The sequence below is a fragment of the Phalacrocorax aristotelis genome, chromosome 2, assembly GCF_949628215.1.
Source record: "Phalacrocorax aristotelis chromosome 2, bGulAri2.1, whole genome shotgun sequence".
Taxonomy (NCBI): Eukaryota; Metazoa; Chordata; class Aves; order Suliformes; family Phalacrocoracidae; genus Phalacrocorax; species Phalacrocorax aristotelis.
This window is the reverse complement of record NC_134277.1, coordinates 125659037-125679322: the sequence shown is the minus strand read 5'-3', so window position 1 is coordinate 125679322 and position 20286 is coordinate 125659037. Positions and strand designations below refer to the sequence as shown.

Below are 20286 nucleotides of genomic sequence, written 5' to 3'. Positions count from 1 at the left end.
GGATGGGAAAGCTGATTTGGGCTTCTGCAATACGATTTATGGCCTTTAATAGAGGATTCTGCCCACACTGCACAAGTGTTACTACCAGGAAGGGAGCAGTTTCCCCTTCACCTTTAATGAACTACTGACACACTTCTAGAAATACCCAAGTTAAATCCTTTTAAAAACAACCAACCAACAAATTTCTCAATGCTAAGAACCATGCACCCAGGGTAAGAATGGAAGAAAAGTTTTCTGGAAGACATAAATCACTCCACAAGACAGCCTCCGTACTGTAAACCCTCAGCTAAAAGTCACGCACTAAATGAACGACTGAGCTGCAGTTCTGCAGACAGCCCTGCCACCCATTTGGGGCGCGATTTCAGCTGGCAGCGCTCCTTCCTCTCTGTTCCTGCTCCTTCTACCTGTAAAACAGGGTAATTACTTAACTTTCCAGAACACTTGTGGGTCATTTCACGATCAGGTATAAAACTCTTTCAGAATCCTGAAAGAAAATGGTAGCAAAAGCGTGGTGCATAGGATGGTGCTCTGAAACATGCATTCCCCGCTTTCTGACCCATACTTTCAGCTTCTGAAGGTGTTCGGGGAAAGACGTAAAAGCAGCAGAGGACTTTGAAGTAGGGAGGGGAGAACCCACTGTCACAGAAGAGCTACACTTTCTGAAAAGCAAAAGTGCTTGGTCACAACTCGAAGACTTCCACGGTGAAACATCACAACAAACATTAAACAGCACGTAGAGAGATGGGCAGTTTTGTGTTTTTTTTTTCCAAAGGTGAAACTCAGCTAATATTTTTTTTTACTGCAAAACCAGAGAACTTCTGGATTCCTTCTCTTCCTTTGTTTTTCAAATCAAAGACATGCTTGATTTCAACTTCCATTCCAAAGGGCTGTGATCCTCTTTTGCAAGTTATTTCAAACAAGGCATGTTTTACACTTAGTTTGCCATGCTGTTTCTTCACGCAGAGATGGGCTTACGGAAACTCGTGTAATGGATTCCGCTTGTGCATTTCTAGGCTGTATGTAAAAATGTGGAATACTAAAGAGGCCAGATGTGTTTGCTTAGGGTCAGCCTGATTGGATGTTTTTACCTCATGCTGAGAATGCATTACATCATGTTGAGAAGGAAATTAAGTGACAGGGATCATGAAACAGAGTGGAATGAATATGAAAGGGAATGAAAGAATAGCAAAATATGAAGATTTTTTTTTTTTATTAGGAAAGCAAGTTTTAAACAACCTGGAGGGCTGACAGGTACAACCTCATGGAAAAAAGTCTCAGGAACAACCACACCATCAAAAAAGCCCAGCAATTACAAGTGCAAGGGCAAATCACAGTTATTGTAAAGACAGTGCCTGATGAGAAAAATTTAGAATAGAATAGAATAGACTATTTCAGTTGGAAGCGACCCACAACGACCATCTAGTCCAACTGCCTGACCACTTCAGGGTTGACCAAAAATTAAAGCAAGTTATTAAAGGCATTGTCCAAAAGCCTCTTAAACACTGCCAGGCTTGGGGCATCAACCACCTCTCTAGGAAGCCTCCTTTTTGGTAAGAAATGCTTCCTAATGTCCAGTCTAAACCTCCCCTGGTGCAGCTTTGAACTATTCCCACACATCCTGTTCCTGCATCCCAGGGAGAAGAGCTCAGCACCTCCCTCTCCATCTCCCCTCCTCAGGAAGCTGCAGAGAGCAATGAGGTCATCCCTCAGCCTCCTTTTCTCCAAACTAGACAAACCCAGTGTCTTTAGAAGCTCCTCACAGGACGTTCCTTCCAGCCCTTTCACCAGCTTTGTTGCCCTCCTCTGGATATATTCAAGGACCTTCACACTCTTCTTAAATTGTGGGGCCCAGAACTGCACACAGTACTCAAGGTGAGGCCACACCAACGCTGAATACAGCGGGATAATCACCTCTTTTGACCGGCTGGTTATGCTGTGTTTGATGCACCCCAGGATGCGGTTTGCCCCCTTGGCTGCCAGGGCACACTGCCGACTCATATTGAGCCTGCTGTTGACCAGCACCCCCAGGTCTCTTTCTGCAGGGCTGCTCTCCAGCCACTCCTCTCCCAATTTATGCTTGTGCCCAGCATTACTCTGTCCTAGGTGAAGGATCTGGCATTTGGACTTGTTAAATTTCATCCTATTAATCATAGCCCGATGCTCCAGTCTATCTAGATCCCTCTGTAAGGCCTCCCATCCCTCAAGAGAGTCAACAGCACCTCCCAGTTGGGCATCATCGGCAAACTTGCTAATGGTGCATTCAACTCCTGCATCCAGATTGTTGAGAAATATATTGAACAGAACTGGCCTTAGGATTGAGCCCTGAGGAACACCGCTGGTGACCAGCCAGATGTAGCCCCATTCACTACAACCCTTTTAGCTCTGCCCTTCAGCCAGTTCTTCACCCAGTGCATGGTGAACCTGCTCATCCCACAGCTGGACAACCTGTCCAGAAGGATGGTGTGAGGGACAGTATGAAAAGCCTTACCAAAATCCAGAAAAACTACATCCACCGCCTTCCATTTATCAACCAGGTGGGTGACCTTATCGTAGAAGGATATCAAATTAGTTAAACAGGATTTTGCCTTTGTGAACCCGTGCGGACTGTGTCTGATAATTGTATTATTCTGCAAATGCCTTTTAATACTATCTAGTAAAATCTTCTCCATAATTTTTCCAAGAATGAAGTCAACTCTGGGAAAAAACAGAAGGGTGTGACCTACAATTTCCAAAATAATGAGGAGCAATTTGGCTCCTTCCCAAGAACCTCCCCAGTCCTCCCCAGCCCTATTTTATCTATGATTTTAAACAGAAATAATGTAGAAATTATTACTTAGCGATGGTTTAGGTATACTTTTAAAAGATTTCCCTTTGTCTTTACAGATGTGGCTTTCTCCTCTTTTCAGGATCCATACTACAAAACTACATGTGGAACCACAGGCAGTAGAAGGCAGGGATTCATGCAAAAAGGCAGCTTCAAAATTCTGACTGTATTGCTGCTGCCCGCAAGACAAGAGGGGCTGAACCACTGTGCTCGCTCCCTGGGGCTGGGATGCTGCCCCTGAGGGTCCAGCCATGAACAGGACATCCCAGTCACATCCCTCATCCTTTGCTCAGCGGGAGGGGATGGTGGCCTCAAAGCTGGTCTCAGCTGCCCACCAGCTCAGGCCCAGGGCTTGGCGGATGCTCCTGCCAAAGCAGGTAAAGCAGCGCGAAAACCAGATTGGAAATAAGTCCAAAGCACTTAGGGTGGGAGGGAGCATCCTGCTGGTAGAGTTTAAACAGAGGAAATAATAGAGTATTTCCTGAGGTTCACACTGCCTTATGTTTGGTAATTCTCAGGTCCTAGGGAAGAGCCCCATTAAAAACAGCCTGCAGTTTTGAAAGGTTTGAAGCAAACATGTGTTATTGATCTGGACAAGATCGTCTTTGGTCTGGGATTAACCAAAACCAGGTTCCTTTAAATAATGTCCAGATGCATAATAAAATAAAACATACTTCTTGATCACAGAGTTTTCAAAAAGAGAGTTCATCTTCACGTGACTGTCTATGAAGAGGGTGTAGACCCTTTGTATCTGGCAACTGAAAACTGTTGTGAAATGGTCACATTTTAATCTTCAAGTGATGTATCAGGGTAATACCAATTTTCAGTTTGCAGTGGTTCTTATCCTAAAGGTGAAGTCAGAAAAGGCTGCTAAAACATATTCCTCTTGCTCAAGTCAAGCAGCTATGTACTCAAAGCAGATCCACAGGGGGGAAAAAAAAGGATTATTAAAGTAACATATATAATTATGCACTGGAACATTAGAGGGTATCATTAAAAATTAAAGAAACCTTAAAAGGAATATGGTGAGACTGCAGTGGAAATCTCCCAATGCCAAATAAGAATTAAAATTAATTCTGATTTAGGACTTTCCCTTTTCCCTTTAAAAAAAGGAGAGAGAAGGATTAAAGCACTGCATCAAAAATATTAATTTTATTCTAAGTGTATTATAATTTTAATTTGTAGCCTCAAAAGGCAGAAAGAAGAGGATAAAAGTTGTCAATGAAGTTGGAGATCGTAGAAGAATTAATGAAAGCATCAGCGCTGCATGGGAAAGAAGAAAGACTATTTTTGTGACAAAGCTTTGACCAGTCTGAAAGGTGTGATGTGAGTATGTTCAGTAACAACTGATATAATTTTCTTAACCACAGCCACTACACGTGTGTGCGCTACACGGTAGATAATGGATTTGCATAAGCAGCAGGAAGAGTTTACACATGCAAAAGTTTCACTGAATTTGCGTCATACATTTTCAGCAGCTCTCATCAAACAGAAGCAAGTGTGATTTCAAGAATTATCTCTGGGGCAAGATGAAAACCAACTAGTAAAATCCAGAGTTTGCTGGTCACTTTATTCCTGAAGGAGCTAGGCTGTTGCCTGTAGACGACCAAGGGGAATACGGGCAATGTCCCTGGGGACTGTCTTCGACCGCTGCATTAGCAAGACTTGGCGGTACAGCTCATGGACAAAGCAATGAAATTCGCTTCTCCTCCAACTCATAACTGGGAACCAACAGCACCTTTGGGTTCCCTGAGCCCGCTGGCTGAGCTGACGGGCAGAAGCCCCAGAAAGGGGAACCGCTTGTCAACTGCGTCAGCTAATGCCTGCCAGACGTACAGCAGTTGCGAGACCAGCTGATGAGGTTGCCGTGCTGCTGACCCTTGCACCAGCACTGGTCACGCAGGCAAGGAAATGGGCCCAGATTTACTTTCTCCATATTCCTGGCTGGTTCTGGCATGTCTGACATACTGACAGTTTTCCTGACTTCTACGGTAGATGCCGAAGCTCTGCTCTGTACTAAAGCAGATAGTATGTGCTTGAAGGTATGTTTGCAAAACTCAGCTTCCTTTAAAAAACACTGCTTTCAGAGACTTCTAGCATTCATCTCTAGTGGCCAAAATCATCTTTGCCAGGGCATAGCTAACACGAGATTTCCCCAGCACCTACTCATATGCACTAATTAAAACACAAAAGAGAAACTCCAGTTCTTTCAAAGGGCAGATTGCTTTAGAAACTGAGCTGGACCACCTTCCTAGGAAGCATTTTCTTTCCATGTTTTCCACAAACCCCATTTCATAAATGGTGATTCTTAGTACAGAAGAAAAACCCCATAAGAATACTGAATCCACAGCTGTATGCCAACGTAGTCACTAGACGGACATGTAACTAGAGTAGAATCACAGAATCATAGAACAGTTTGGGTCAGAAGGGACCTTTAAAGGTCGTTTAGTCCAACCCCCCCCTGCAGTGAGCAGGGACATCTTCAACCAGATCAGGTTGCTCAGAGCCCCGTCCAACCTGGCCTTGAGTGTTTCTAGGGTTGGGGCATCTACCACCTCCCTGGGCAACCTGTTCCAGTGGTTCACCACCCTCATCATAAAACGTTTCTTTCTTATATCTAGCCTGAATCTACTCTCTTTTAGTTTAAAACCCTTATCCCTTGTCCTGATGCTATAGGCCCTACTAAAACCTCTGTCTCCAGTACTCAGCTATCGCTATCAAAAATGGCACTCAGTGAGTGTGGATGTTAAGCTAACAGAACAGCAAAATCAGTGTAGCAGAGTAGTATATTTGATTACTTTCTTGAAAAATGCCATTTTTTTACCAGGTGGTTATTTCACCAGGGGGAGCAGTCCTTACTTTTCTTTTTGCAAAATCAGAATGTTTCACCCCTTGTAAATGCAGATTTCTTTCAAGACTGTTTAAGGCAAAGGTGTTACAAAAACAGCGAGTGGAGCACTAACAGCAGTGTAGCAATGGAAACACCAGCCTACACCGCTTGGAAACTAGGCTTCAGCTGGGGGTTCATGTTCAACTACCTGCACTACATTTTTCACTTATCTGGTTGTCACAGAGACCACATCCTCCCCTCCCTTTCTCCCATTCCCAGTCTCTCCTTATCCGAGGAGGCCATTGTAAGGTTGCAAAAGTCATTCCTCTGGATAAAAAGGCAACATGCTAAGTGGAAGCTCCTCTTGCCCCTTTTCTTCCTGCTGTATCACAAGTCTGTTGCTAATGTACCCTTGTGCAACGGGTCAGGTTCTTTCAGTAGTTTTTGTTGCAACAGACGTCTTGTCTGCACACGTGTGGATGTGAGTCAGCCAGCTGTGTAGCACGGTGGGGAGCCGGCCAGCCTAGCGCAACGATGCAGATGCATGAGGGGAAAAATAAGCCAATCCTCAGCTACCATTTTTTTTTGCATTTTCAGTCTTTCTGAGAAGCTGGGATAGTCTGGTAAACTGCCTTGCCAGAATGGTGTGATTAAACAGTCAGGAAGAGCTCAAGTGTGTGTCCACCAAGGCAAAAAAAAAAAATGCCTGATCTCATTTAAGTAGTTCATGATGAGCTTCCTTCCATGCTTTTTTTTTTTTAACCTCTTCTGAAACATAGCTCTCCAAATTTCTTTCCCTTTAGGTTGTATGGAGAGCTTAACATCCCTGTTGTAAGAATAAATTAGTGCTCCATTTGTACAAACCAGAGTCACACTAAAAATACTAGATGCATTTTATATTCTCCTTTATATACAGCCTGCATTCTGCAAAAGTGTGATCCACAGGTCTGCAGTAAAATTACCATTACCTTAGCAGTAGGCCAACACAGTAATTTCACAGTAATTTACATAAGAATTTGAAACCAATAATAGTCCCTTGGGTTAAGAGAAGTGTGACCAACTGACCTAACTTAAGAAGACAAAATGACACATCTATTAACACTGAAGGAATCTCATAAACACAAACTCACAAAACTTGTACCTACACTTTCAACACACAGCCGCTCAAATTGAAAGCAGCTTTTCCACAAAAGAAAGCGGCCGCGTACCACTGCCATCTAAGTAGGGCACCAGCGGTATCTAAGAGTTAAGCGTAACTTCACATAATCCCTTTGCAACCTCTTTTATCTATTCCTTCCCTTCAAGTAACCTTATTTACTCAGACCAAAACTTATCTGAAAATTAATTTCTTTTTTAATGCAAAAAACCTTCGGATAGAGTTTCCCAGCATGAGTTTCAGACCATAAAGCCTATTATTTTTGAGCATATTTCTCAAAATTTACCTGAGCAGAGAAGTCGATTAGCTTTGGAAGCAACAATTTACTTCCTTCATCACTCTTCAGAAAATCCAGCAAACTTCCTGTTACAACAGAGAAAGATTAAGTCAGTGTAGCTTATTACCAAAACAAAGGTCGCGCCAGGTCCCCAATTTTCTGGAACACAAAATTTTTGCAGTGAAGTGGATTGATGTATTTTCAAGTTGACTCCAGTAAGGCAGTTTTTTTTTTTTACATGATTTAACAACAGTAACATCCAAGTCAGCATGTCAGGCGTCCAAATTTTGCCATTTTCCTGGGTATAGAAAACTCCCATCAGAGTATACCTTAGTTCACAGTAGTGTTGAGTTTGATAAGTACTCTAGTCTACAGGCTATCAGGAAAGCTGTCTAGGAGAATCACACATATCAATCCTTTCCAAGTCATAAAGAATAAGTGGTTCAACACTTGTTTACCAAGTTATCAGCAGAACTGCTTGAAAACAGAACAAAACAAGAAACACTACCACCCAAGACAATCTGAGAAGGAAACCTCACTTATTTTGTGCAGTAATGCTCTTATAAAGGCTGTCCTTTTCTAGTAGTGCAGCCGCCCTTGTAGGACCACTCATCAGTCACCTTATTACAGACATATTTATCAATTCAAGGGACACATAAGGCCATTTCTAAGGTTTATTTTAATTGCCTTGCTATGACACCAGAAACAAAGGTTAGGTAGGGAGCCCAAAGGAACCAAAGCTATTTTGGGGGTTATGCCCTGCATCTGAAACAATTAAAAATGCTCTATTTAAGAAAACTGTAAAAATAGTTTATTTCACAAATGCAGCAATGAATCATAAAATTAAAGCCTCAGCCCACCTCTAGGATAGCTGGTCCTTCACTTCATATCAGAGCATTCAAAGAATAATGCTAAAATCACAAGTTTTCCCTTTTTTATTCCTTTGTTTTTAAAGAAAGGGGACTGATCTATGAGAAGCAGAAGAGTTTACCAAAACACTGCTTGCAGATCCAATGTTGTTCTCACCTTTAGCCATGAATTCTGTTATAATATATATAGGTTCTTCTTTGGTTACTACAGCATAAAGCCTAACGAGCTTATCATGCTGAAGTGTTTTCATGAGGTTGGCTTCCTCCAGAAAGGCTTGCACAGACATTGTTCCAGGCTTCAGAGTCTTCACAGCCACTTTCGTACTGTTATGATAGTAACCTGAAAGGAGGGACTACGATCAGTGCACTTGAAGTCACTCTGTGCTGCACAGCGCCTCGACTAGTAGGAATTTGTAAAGCAGGTGAGGTTGGATTCCAGTAATAACTCAGAGCCTGAGAGCAATTGCCAGACTTAGCACAAATATTTGCACTAGAATTCCTTTTACTTTGCAACTGATACAACATTGCAGTGAAAAAATCATACATTTCCTAATTTTAGAAATCAGTTATCTGAAAAAAAAAATTGTCTTACTTCTTACCGAGTTTTCATTTACAAGGAGCCCATAAAATATTCAAAGAGTCAAGAGATGTTTTAATGAATGTCCACATAAATTGTTTCAGAATCTAATAGAGTCCATGGGTTACTTGCAAGATTCTGGAGCATCTTTATATGCCATTATTATAAACATATTATACATGTCAGTCTCATGCTTAAAATCCTTTCTCTAACCCTCAGTGCTCAAAATGGAGCATTACAGAAAAGTGCAATCAAATGAGGATTCTCATGGCCAACTAAGATATGCTGACAGGACTGCAATCCTCCAGCATTGAGAGTAAGATTTAAAATGTGATAACTTCTTATCCCATAGCCCATGCCAAGAGTGGAAGAGACTGGCTGTTTCATTTCTCTGTTTATCAAACCTTCTAATGTGATATTTATTTATTTATATAAAAAGCAACTCTTAGTAAAGAGGAAAAGCAGTGAATTATTTTCTGCTTTAATGTTTTCCAAATGTAAAATAAATGTTAAAATATAGTTTTTTAGAGAGTAAAATGCTCTGTAAGGAGTAGCAAGCGCTGATCCTAAAGTCTATCTTGTGAAGTAATTTAATTTGAAAAACAAAAGAAATAGAAGGAAAAGAGAGAGAGAGGGAGGGAGGAATGTAAATGCAATTCTTGTCCCCCACCATACCCATTTCAACATTGTAAAAATATTTCTCGGAAGAGGTAAAACTTTCATGACTCAGTGAAATAGCCTCATTTCCTTATTCAGCAACAACCCAGTATTACCACAATGGATACACCTCTAAACTGGAGCCCACCATTTCCTTATACAATTTATCATGCTATTAAATAATTTATCATATTATTTATTATGTTAGGGTAACATAAGAAATCAGTGGCAAAGCAAGGAACTGATTTCCAGATCTTAAGGGATTGCACTAATCACTGCATCTTCTATCACCTTTTTTAAAACAAGGAACATCACCTGAAAAGCCATTATGTCTATCACAAAATATTCACCTGCATGATTATTAAATATATTTTTCCAAACGTGGTCAGGTCAAAGCAGTACAAAAGTATGCCTCTAAGCAATCTAATAATAAGAAATGACAACTACAAGTTAAATCTGCTGTAAAAGCTCAGGTATACAATTTATATCTATCAGAAAAACAGATGTTAATATATTGCATAATTATGTATAAATTATATTATTATAAAGTGAGTGTTTCAACCGTATAGAGCTCAGCGATTGTGATTATGAGGTCGAGTGCTTATGGGTAAGGATGAGGGGGAAGGCGACCAAGGCAAATACCCTGCTGGGGGTCTGTTATAGACCACCCAGCTAGGATGAAGAGGTAGATGAAGTGTTCTACAAGCATCTGGCAGAAGTCTTACAATTGGTAGCCCTTGTTCTAGTGGGGGACTTCAACTTACTGGACATCTGCTGGAAATACAACACAGCAGAGAGGAAACAGTCTAGGAGGTTCCTGGAGTGTGTGGGAGATAGCTTCCTGATGCAGCTGGTAAGTGAGCCTACCAGGGGACATGCCTCGCTTGACCTGCTGTTCACAAACAGAGAAGGACTGGTGGGAGATGTGGCGGCTGGAGGCCACCTTGGGCTTAGTGACCATAGTACGATTGAGTTCTTGATTCTTGGCTAAGTAAGGAGGGGGGGTCAGCAAAACCACTATCATGGACTTCCGGAGGGCAGACCTTGGCCTGTTCAGGGCACTGGTTGGGAGAGTCCCTTGAGAGGATGTCCTGAAGGGCAAAGGAGTCCAGGAAGGCTGAGCTTTCTTCAAGGAGGAAGTCTTGAAGGTGCAGAAGCAGGCTGGCCCCATGTACCACAAGATGAACCAGCAGGGAATAAGACTGGCCTGGCTGAACAGGGAGCTTTTGTTGGCACTCAGGAAAAAAAGGAGAGTTTACCACTTTTGGAAGAAGGGGCAGGCAACTCAAGAAGAGTACAGGGATCTTGTTAGGTCATGCAGAGAGAAAGTTAGAAAGGCAAAAGCCCAGCTAGAACTCGGCCTGGCCACTGTTGTAAGGGATAAAAATGTTTTTACAAATATATTAACAACAAAAAAAGAGCCAAGGATAATCTCCATCCTTTATTTGATGCAGAGGGGAACATTGCCACCGAGGTTGAGGAGAAGGCTGAGGCACTTATTGCCTTCTTTGCCTCAGTCTAATAGTCAGACCAGTTATCCCCAGGGGTATTCAGCCTCCTGAGCTGGAAAGCAGGAGTGGAGAGCAGATTAAACACCCCATAATCCAGGAGGAAGAATTTTATGACCTGCTGAGCCACCTGGACACTCACAAGTCTATGGGGCTGGATGGGATCCACCTGAGAGTTCTGAGGTAGCTGGCAGAGGATCTCGCCAAGCCACTCTCCATCATTTGCCAGCAGTCCCAGTTAACAGGGGAGGTCCCAGGTGACTGGAGGCTTGCTGATGTGACGTCCATCTACAGGAAGGGCCAGAAGCAGGATCCAGGGAACTACAGGCCTGTTAGCCTGACCTTGGTACCGGGGAAGATTACGGAACAGTTTATCTGGAGTGTCCTCACCAGGCATATGCAGGACAACCAGGTGATCCAGCCCAGCCAGCATAGGTTCATGAAAGGCAGGTCCTGCCTGACCAACCTTATCTCCTTCTATAACCAAGTGACCCGCCTAGTGGATGAGGGAAAGGCTGTGGATGTTGTCTACCTGGACTTTAGCAAAGCCTTTGACACTGTCTCCCACAGCATCCTCTTAGAGAGGCTGGCGGCTCACGGCTTGGATGGGTGTACTCTTTGCTGGGTGAAAAACTGGCTGGATGGCCAAGGCCAGAGAGTTGTGGTGACCAGAGCTAAATCCAATTGGTAGCTGGTCACGAGCGGGGTTCCCCAGGGCTGAGTTCTGGGGCCAGTCTTCTTTGATATCTTTATCAATGACCGGGATGAGGGGATCAAATGCACCCTCAGTAAGTTTGCAGATGACAGCAAATTGGGTGGGAGTGTTGATCTGCTCAAGGGTAGGAAGGGTCTGCAGAGGGATCTGGACGGGCTGGCTGGATGGGCCTAGGTCAATTGTACGAGGCTTAAGAAGGCCAAGTGCCGGGTTCTGCACTTTGGTCACAACAACCCCATGCAACGCTACAGGCTTGGGGAAGAGTACCTGGAAAGCTGCCCGGCAGAAAAGGACCTGGGGGTGCTGGTTGACAGCCGGCTGAACATTAGCCAGCAGTGTGCCCAGGTGGCCAAGAAGGCCAACAGCATCCTGGCTTGTATCAGGAATAGTGCGGCCAGCAGGAGTAGGGAAGTGACTGTCCCCCCGTACTCAGCTCTGGTGAGGCCACACCTCAAACATTGCGTTCAGTTTTGAGCCCCTCACTACAAGATGGACATTGAGGTGCTGGAGTGTGTCCAGAGAAGGGCAACAAAGCTGGTGAAGGGTCTGGAGAACAGGTCTTATGAGGCTGAGGGAACTGGGGTCTGGAGAAGAGGAGGCTGAGGGGAGACCTTATCACTCTCTACAACTACCTGAAAGGAGGTTGTAGTGAGGTGGACGTTGGTCTCTTCTCCCAAGTAACGAGTGATAGTACAAGAGGAAATGGCCTCAACTTGCATCACGGGAGGTTTAGGTTGGATATTAGGAAGAATTTCTTTACTGAAAGAGTGGTCAGGCATTGGAACAGGCTGCCCAGAGAGGTGGTGGAGTCACTATGCCTGGAGGTGTTCAAAAAACATGGAGACGTGGCACTTCAGGGCATGGTTTAGGAGGCATGGTGGTGTTGGGTTGACAGTTGGACTTGATGACCTTAGAGGTCTTTTCCAACCTTAATGATTCTATGATTCTACTTTTCTATCCCATACCCTAAAGCAAAGCACTAGTTCCACTCCCAATTTGTTGAATACTTTACTAAACGTACTCATTAATATCACTATTTCTGTGAAGCAATTGTGAGCAACACACTCAACATTAACGATGTAACTATTTTACATTCACTGAAAAGATCCATCAAACTATGGTTCTACTTACAGAAAGTTTATGTTACTACAACACCTCACCCATACTGATGTTTTCTGCAGGAAAACGGTCCACCCTGACCCTCTGGTGGTAACAGACAAAGCAAATTAGCCAACGCGAGCACTAGAGAGAGTTGATTCTGATCTCTCTCACATCCATTTATTTCATCAGGTTTTGGGAGGGATGGGACACCAAAACACTGAGGAAAGGCAGACATGAACTCTAGGAGCACACACAACAGCATCTGTAAAAAATGGACCTTTGACAGTCTGGCAAAACTGTTATTTGTCACTTCTCTTGCCCACCCATTATCAATAAAACCAGCGTTAGCTTGATTTGGGCTCAGGACCACATCAGACCTGGAGCAGGCAGCATCTTTTAGTATGCGTCTGCACCACCCCAGTTTAACAAAGTCCTAGGCCTCATGTCAGGTCACTTACCATTACCATGAAAACCTCTGTGGTAAGATCGCCTGCTGGCAGACTGTACAGGTAAGAAACTGCAGCCTTTGTGCAGGCAGAGGGAAAACTGGTGACCTCAAAGTGCTTCAGCTGGTGACAGCAAATTTAACGTTCAATCTGCATCACAGAAGGGTTCCAGTGACACACAGGGAGCTGTGGGAAGGGGTGGCTACAGCACTGCATCACTCCTTCATACAGTACCTGCAGCTCTGAACCCCTCACTAACCTCTGCCTTGGCTGAACTGAACCTGGCACTTGCTGTGCCATGGTATTCTTTGCCATATAATATGAATGAACATATGGTCAGTTTGCTGCCTAAACATGAATTAAAAAAGGTAGGTAAGCAACAACATTCTTGCTTACATCTAGAACACCTGACACAAAAGTCAGATTCTTTGCAACATTCAACTCATGTAAAGCTCATGTACTGTAAAAATCCATTTCCAGTACTGATGAGATGTAACAGAAAGTTTTCTTGGGTCATTTTAGATGCCTTTTATTTTAATAATAGAAAAACCAGAGTATATCATACAGCAGAAAAACTACAACTGCATAAGAAAATACACATCCAAAACGTGTATTACTTATATTCTAATTTGGGGGTTACCAAATGAGAGAATCTTTTACACCTGAGATGCAAGCAAAATGTGTCTCATTAATAAAATACACTATAATGGCTCCATTTGGCTTGTTAACTTTTCTCTTAGCCCTGCTTGAGAATTCTCTTCATGGATTATTAATATGACAGAGCATTATGGTTCACATCATATCAGTGCACACTAGGAACAAAAATGCATAAAACATAGACCCTGCTCTTGCAGTGCTACTCTGGTTCATCACATCACTAAAGAAGCTGCCCAGATGCACTGAAATCCACGGTCAAAAAAAACCTTTCATACCATGGCAGGAAGCAAGTCTCTCTGCAGTTTAGACTTCAGTTAAAAATGAAATGTGATGCAAGCAAGAGTATGCAAATCTGAGGAATGTAATGATGTCTCACATGGAGAGCCATGTTTTTCTTTACATGTTAGAATAGAATCCTCCAAAAATTGTTAGTGTTTCAGGTATTTATTTTGGAATTCATTATGATTATTTTGACAAAGCAGTATCTTGGACAGCCAGGTTGCCCCCAGATTCTTGCATGGGCTTAATCAGGCCAAGCTGTGATATGAATTTATAACAGACAATGAGGTTGAGCCTCAGATCTCCAGGACTGAAGATGAACGACTTTGTGAACAAGCCTACAACATGCAGCTTTCTCCTCCCTCTGCTTTCACAATAATTCCCTGCAAGGTTATACTGAGAACAATTTGTCTGAGCTATGGAAGTACGACACTGTTAGAAGCCAGATAACATCTCAGGTCATTACAACTGCAGGAGGTTTTGGAGAAGAGATTGAAGAACAGCAGCTTCTCTGCATCCTGTTGTGTGTCAGCACATCAACCCTCCTTTACCAACTACAGCCATCACTCAGCTGAAGAGCAGAGGAATGCGACAGTAGCTCCATCTCTAGCTCATCTCCATACAGCCCATTAAATGTGAAGGCAGAAAGCACAGGCTGCAGCTTTCTAACCGCTTCCATGGTGCGGGGTATAAAATGTGAACACAACCCTGCCATGCTGTTTTCATCTATCATGTCAGGACAGCTGATGCCCAAAACTCACATATAAACGCTAACTTGGTAGCCTAAAACCAGGAAGTCTTTATAAAATGTATAAAATTACACACAGCTGCAACAAAGCAAGACATTAAATGCACTTGCAGTGATAGACAAAACTGGGAAACTGATGGTCATTTATAGCAAGTTTTCTCTGTGTTGGAGGAGATTTACCTGACCACTTCATAAATGACAACAATTCCCTCCACAGGTCACACAGGAGCGCAGCCAAGTGCTTGGGGGATATGGAGGTCTGCTTTTTGCTCCTAGGGTTTTCTTAGTCCTCCCATAACATAAGCTAACTCCCTCCAAAGCACGCAAGAGGAAGATGTTAACTTGGAAGCCCAAAGAGTACTTATGGACAAACTAAAAAGACAAGGCAAACCCTTAACCATGCTCCTGATTCGAGAGGCCCTGTGCCATGCAAATCAACTTCTGTCGCTTCAGAAAGAAAGCGGAGAAGAGGAAACACAGCCATCGCTTTCACAGTACATTAATTTTTCTCACAGTGCAGCAATTCGAATGCAGGGGTGAGGCCCAATTTAGATGTTAAAATAATGACACAAACAAGAGGAAACATCTTGAACCAGAAACTCCCTTTTAAAGTTTTACACCTTTGTATGTGTATGTGCAGTAGTAGTCACTTCCCAAAATGATCTACGTTTTCAAGCAGGTGATTACCTTCTGCCACAAAGTCTTTCATAGCATTTCAGTGTCAGTTAAATATTTCTTGCCTGGGTTTATTAGACAGAAAAAAACCTGCAGAATGGCTGACACCTGTCTTAACTAGTATGTAAATTGTCACTCATGTATATCATAGCTAGAGGGTTTCGTAAGCCTTTTCTCATGAAGGCAGATAAAAGGCTGCATTTGGCTATATTATATTATAGAGATGCGTTGCTTGCATTTTTTACATGATTTATATCAAAAGATTGAATGACTGAATTAGAGCTCCTGATTGACACTATCGCTGCGTGTGGAATTTGCCACTCAAACAGCACCACTCTGTGCTTTACTTTCCTAAATGAGAGCATCTCTTCAAAGCAATGACATTCCTGTCAGCTTGCCACACTCCACTGGGTCATCAGGGACCCCTTTGTAGCTTTGCTTCTTCTAATAAATTTCGGGATACGCTTTTAAGTTGCTCAGGAATGCCCTGCCTGTACAATCTTGGTGAAAAAAAAAAAAAAACACCCAACACAAAACCACAAAAAAAAACCCAAGAAAAACCTTTCTATTATTATAGTAGCCATTTTATTACTATTTAACCTCCAAAAAGGAGATTTGGGGAAGAGTTAAAACAATGATCTGGCCTGAAAAAACAGCGTAATGAAGACTTTGGGAGAAAGGTATAGTTTACCTCAAATAAGATGATAACAAGTAACAAGCATGTAAGTAATGAATAGCACAAAGAACATGCAATATGGAACCCAAAAGAATACTCGGATCCCTGAATAGACAGCATTTCAAAAGCAAAAAGATTAAATATTTTTGCAGAATGTGATCAGAGTGATCATAGCTCCCTGCCACAGGAAGTCACTGAGGCTGAGAAAATAAGATGGTTCATAAGCGAACAAAGCTAATTATGGTTATAATAATTGATGTTATACTTTTTTCTAGGTATATATTAACATTTACAACTTGTATGTCTGATAGCACTTTGGGAACCTGCATGATAGTTCAAGGTAGGGGTGATATCTCTAATCTTCTTACTACATATATCACCTACTTTCTCAGCAGCAATCTGGCAAGCGATAATGTTGGATTAATTATCCCTGTTTTTCACCCAGTATGGCAGTCCCATGCATTATATTGCAGCCTCTTCTTTACCTAGACACAATGAAAAAGCTATACAAAATTCACTAAAAGATATTACTTCTTTCTATTTCAGGTTCTTTACTGCTTTCTGATTTGAAACAGAGTTCTGAGATGCCAGCTGATTTTGAGAATCAGGAGTCACATCTTACTATAACCTTCTACTTCCCCCACAAAACACAAACAAAAAAAACCCCTATTGTCTTCAGTCCTCTAAATTACAGTTCTTACTCACAAATTGTTTTTTCTTTAAAAGACACCAAAGGATTTATTCCATGATATCAAATATCTTCCCCCTTGCAAATCCTCTCTCCTCATGAGAGGGTATATTCTGGGCCTGGCTGTACTGTTTCACAAGTATATCGGACCATGCTCATGTCCGCTATTATTCTGAATGACTCTGAAATGACACTTCTTTCAGCAGATTTAAATACTCTTTCCAAAGGAATAAACTTACCCATCCAGACTTCTCCAAACTGACCAGCTCCAAGTTTCTTCACTAATTTAATTGATTCCCGTGGAATTTCCCATGCATCTTTATCCCATGGTTTTTGAGGCTTGGGACTAATACAAGCTTTTTCCAACTTTCTGCATAAGCCATCTGATTGCTCTGGTTTTCAGAAGAAAAACCAAATACAAAACCTGTTACATTTCTGTGCCTCATGACTTGAGATAAACATTACTTAATTACAGGTGTGCACTAACCAGCTCAATTTAATTTTCAAAATAATCACGTTTTGATGAACATGTACCCTTTCTAGTGCTTTCATGTAGTTGTAAGCACCTCTGAACTGAAATTTGTTATTCAGAGACAGATTTAATAAAGAAATGTCACATGCATCTGGGTACCATCAGATTATTAAGGGTTTTTTTAGTACAATTTGTACCAACCAAATAAAATACAAGACCTGCTTACTGACAGCATGTTAATGAAGATGCACACTGGAGTAGCCTTGGAACCCGTATTCTGAATTTGTCATTACATTTTCTTTTAGCATTGTTTCAGACACATGTGCATACAAGCATAAGTAGGTCACCATTATTTGTGTTCTCCAGACACTGTGCAGCTACAACTTTAATACAAATACATAATAATTCTCAGGTTTTCCAGATGTGCCAAAGAATTACCACACATGACTAACAACTCAGAGAAATCTCATGGCCAAGTCTTCAGCAGGGCTTTGAAAAATCACTATGCGATTTTCTGTCCTACCTTTTTAATCTCCTCTGTCTTCCCAGTTACAAGACTAAAACCCACATATTTTGGAGCTATCCACCACGAGGTTATGCAGAATGAAAATTCACTTTTGTAGCTAAAATATAGTTTGAAACTTGTCCCTCCCTCCCCCCATTTTTAAATAATAAATGTATACATTCTATGTGGGTGCAATTTTCTTTCTTTGAAGTCAATGGACTTTTACTTTCTTCAAAACATCATTTACAATAAACAAACACACAAATAAATAATTTTATAGGAAAAATAAAAACAATTCCACACTCAACACTGTAAGAAGACATTCACAAGTCCATACTTATTTCTGCTAATTGTGAATACAAATTTACTTTCAAATACAGAATGTATTTATTTACAATGCAGTCAATGCTAACTGTAGTTTCACATCATCATAAATTTGATGAGGTGTTTTATAAAGCTATTCTTTCTTTCACCATGGTATGCCACAGAGTAAGCAGCATTAGGTCTGGTTATGATAACAATGTTTCCTGGGTTCCAAACAGTTTTACTTTATCTTCGATAACATGCGTGCCTGGGTTATTTAGGAAAAAAAAAAAAAGATGAAAACATTTGAAACAAAACAAGAAGCTATTTATTTTCCTTCACAGGAAATAATGGCTGTATTCTATTAAATAATCCATCAACCGATTTAACTTACTTTGATAATGTTTGATCATATCATTGATGCTGGGAAAAGTTATTCTTGGAGAGATGTAAAATCCTCCATTGTCTAGACTCCTAATTTTGTAGTGCTTAATAACATCGCCATGCTGTGGATCATAGTCTCTTATGGAGAGAGAGTAGCTGCCTGTGGACAAAGAAAAAACGGTCATTAACAGATAGCAAAAGTCAACAGTGTCCAGGCGTATACAGCTGAGCCTAACAAAATCACCTTTTCTCTGTTTTTCTTTTTACTCCCTTATTTCTTCAAGAAGCATTTTGCAATCAACATGAGGAAGTTAACCAATAGCCGGTCCTGAACCAGTCACCAAAATGCTTACAGTCACGCTTTCTTTTTCAATCTTATTCAACCAAGTTAGGAGTTCCATAATCCAGACAGCTCTACATCCCATGCCCACTTCTGCAGGAAGTCCCCCCGGCTCAAGTGGAACCCACTGGGAAAGCAAGGCCAGGGCAGAAGCTGAAATTCAGAGATCAGCATTTCAGAAAAGAAAACCTTGGAGATGGTTTGGGGGACACAGGAGGGAGGGCAGATCTGTTAGTCCTAGGGAGCCTAACCTCACCTGGGGTTTAAGATGGGGCAGCAGAGTATCTACCCCAAAACTACAGAGCTCTTAATTTCTTCTACTTATACAACCCTTGAGGTTCATTTTCAAGGCTAGGAAACCACCGTAGCCCCTTCTCTCTCCCCACATACAGATGCAGTGACAGAAAGATTTTAGGCGTATTTTGCCTTAGTCCCAGCAGCCTATGTTGAATTTAGATGTCTGTCTTCATTGGAGAGCACAGAAACAGCAATATGGGCCCATTACAGAGAGCTACCTAATCAAGAATCTGCAGTATTACAGCCAGAAAAACCACCCCTGTGGGAAGGATAGACATACAATCCACAGAAGGGGTCCATCCATCTTCCTCTGGAGGATGCAGTGTTAGAGTCTCCAGCTGGAGAATCCAGTCAGGCTGCTCTCAGAGTCTAGAAGCTGGGGCAGAACCTCCTATGCTTTTCTGAAAGTTCCAACCAAAGAGTCTGGAGACTTCACTAAGCTTTTCAGTACAAAGAACTCTGTCTACAGCAGAAACCTTTGCCAAAAAGCCTTTTTTTGGGGGGGGAAAAAAAAAATCACACTACAGTACAGAAGTGTAAACCCTCATTATGCACTAACTACATTTTAAAACTATAAACCGAAGCACCTACTGTTTACAATTAAAAGCGTCCTTCGATAGAAGAATCACAAATGTTAGGAGAGGAAAAGATCTCTCCATTCGTTCCTACTCCTTGTCAGTGCAATCATGCAAGCATACATACACACACACTTTTTTTTCCCTACCTCAACTTTAGGTGTTAACCTGTAATTCTCTTCTCTCTTTTCCTGGTGATTTTCTCATCCTTCTCACTTCTACGGAACTTCAGAAAATTCACACAATAGGACACACTAGGACTACTCCACACCCAGTGTCACTTGATTCCAATTTTTGTGAAGACAGACTGTATGTTTTCAATTCTAGTATCCGTTCCGAAGTAACCCACCCCAAAGCCTACCTTTTAATGTTTCACTTTCCCTGATAAGGAAAGCTCCAGGACCATTTCCAGGAGCCAGGAGTTGTCTTTCAGCATCTTTTCGGGTTATGTCTTTGAAGAACCATCTGAAAAATATTTCAAACAGTTAGGACCCTTTCTTTCCTCCACCCAAAAAGGATACACCACCAGGGCGAAAAAGTTTGCCAGTATTTAGAGCCTGGGAGATCTTACTCTTCTGTTTCCAAGGTGTTTACTTTTGCTACGTAGTTGCTGGGAATGAAGCCCTCCTTCCTTGTCGTAAGAGATTTTGCTTTCCACCATTCTCCCAGTCTGCAAAACAGAAACAGTAGTATTTAGAGGAGAGGAAAATTACAAAGTGTATTTGGG

The 20286-nt window shown here is 41.9% G+C and overlaps 1 protein-coding gene across 8 annotated transcripts in view; it reads right to left on the bottom strand.

The window, feature by feature from the left end:
• LYN (LYN proto-oncogene, Src family tyrosine kinase) overlaps positions 1-20286 on the bottom strand; it is a 55118-nt gene that overhangs the window by 11158 nt on the left and 23674 nt on the right. For all 8 annotated transcript variants that reach the window (XM_075085044.1, XM_075085041.1, XM_075085037.1 and 5 more), the window contains exons 5-10: positions 20131-20229; positions 19921-20024; positions 18358-18507; positions 16923-17075; positions 8114-8296; positions 7097-7173 (exon numbers count right to left, since the gene is read on the bottom strand). In XM_075085044.1, coding sequence (XP_074941145.1) covers positions 7097-7173; positions 8114-8296; positions 16923-17075; positions 18358-18507; positions 19921-20024; positions 20131-20229 — 766 coding nt within the window. The remainder of the gene's footprint in view (positions 1-7096; positions 7174-8113; positions 8297-16922; positions 17076-18357; positions 18508-19920; positions 20025-20130; positions 20230-20286) is intronic.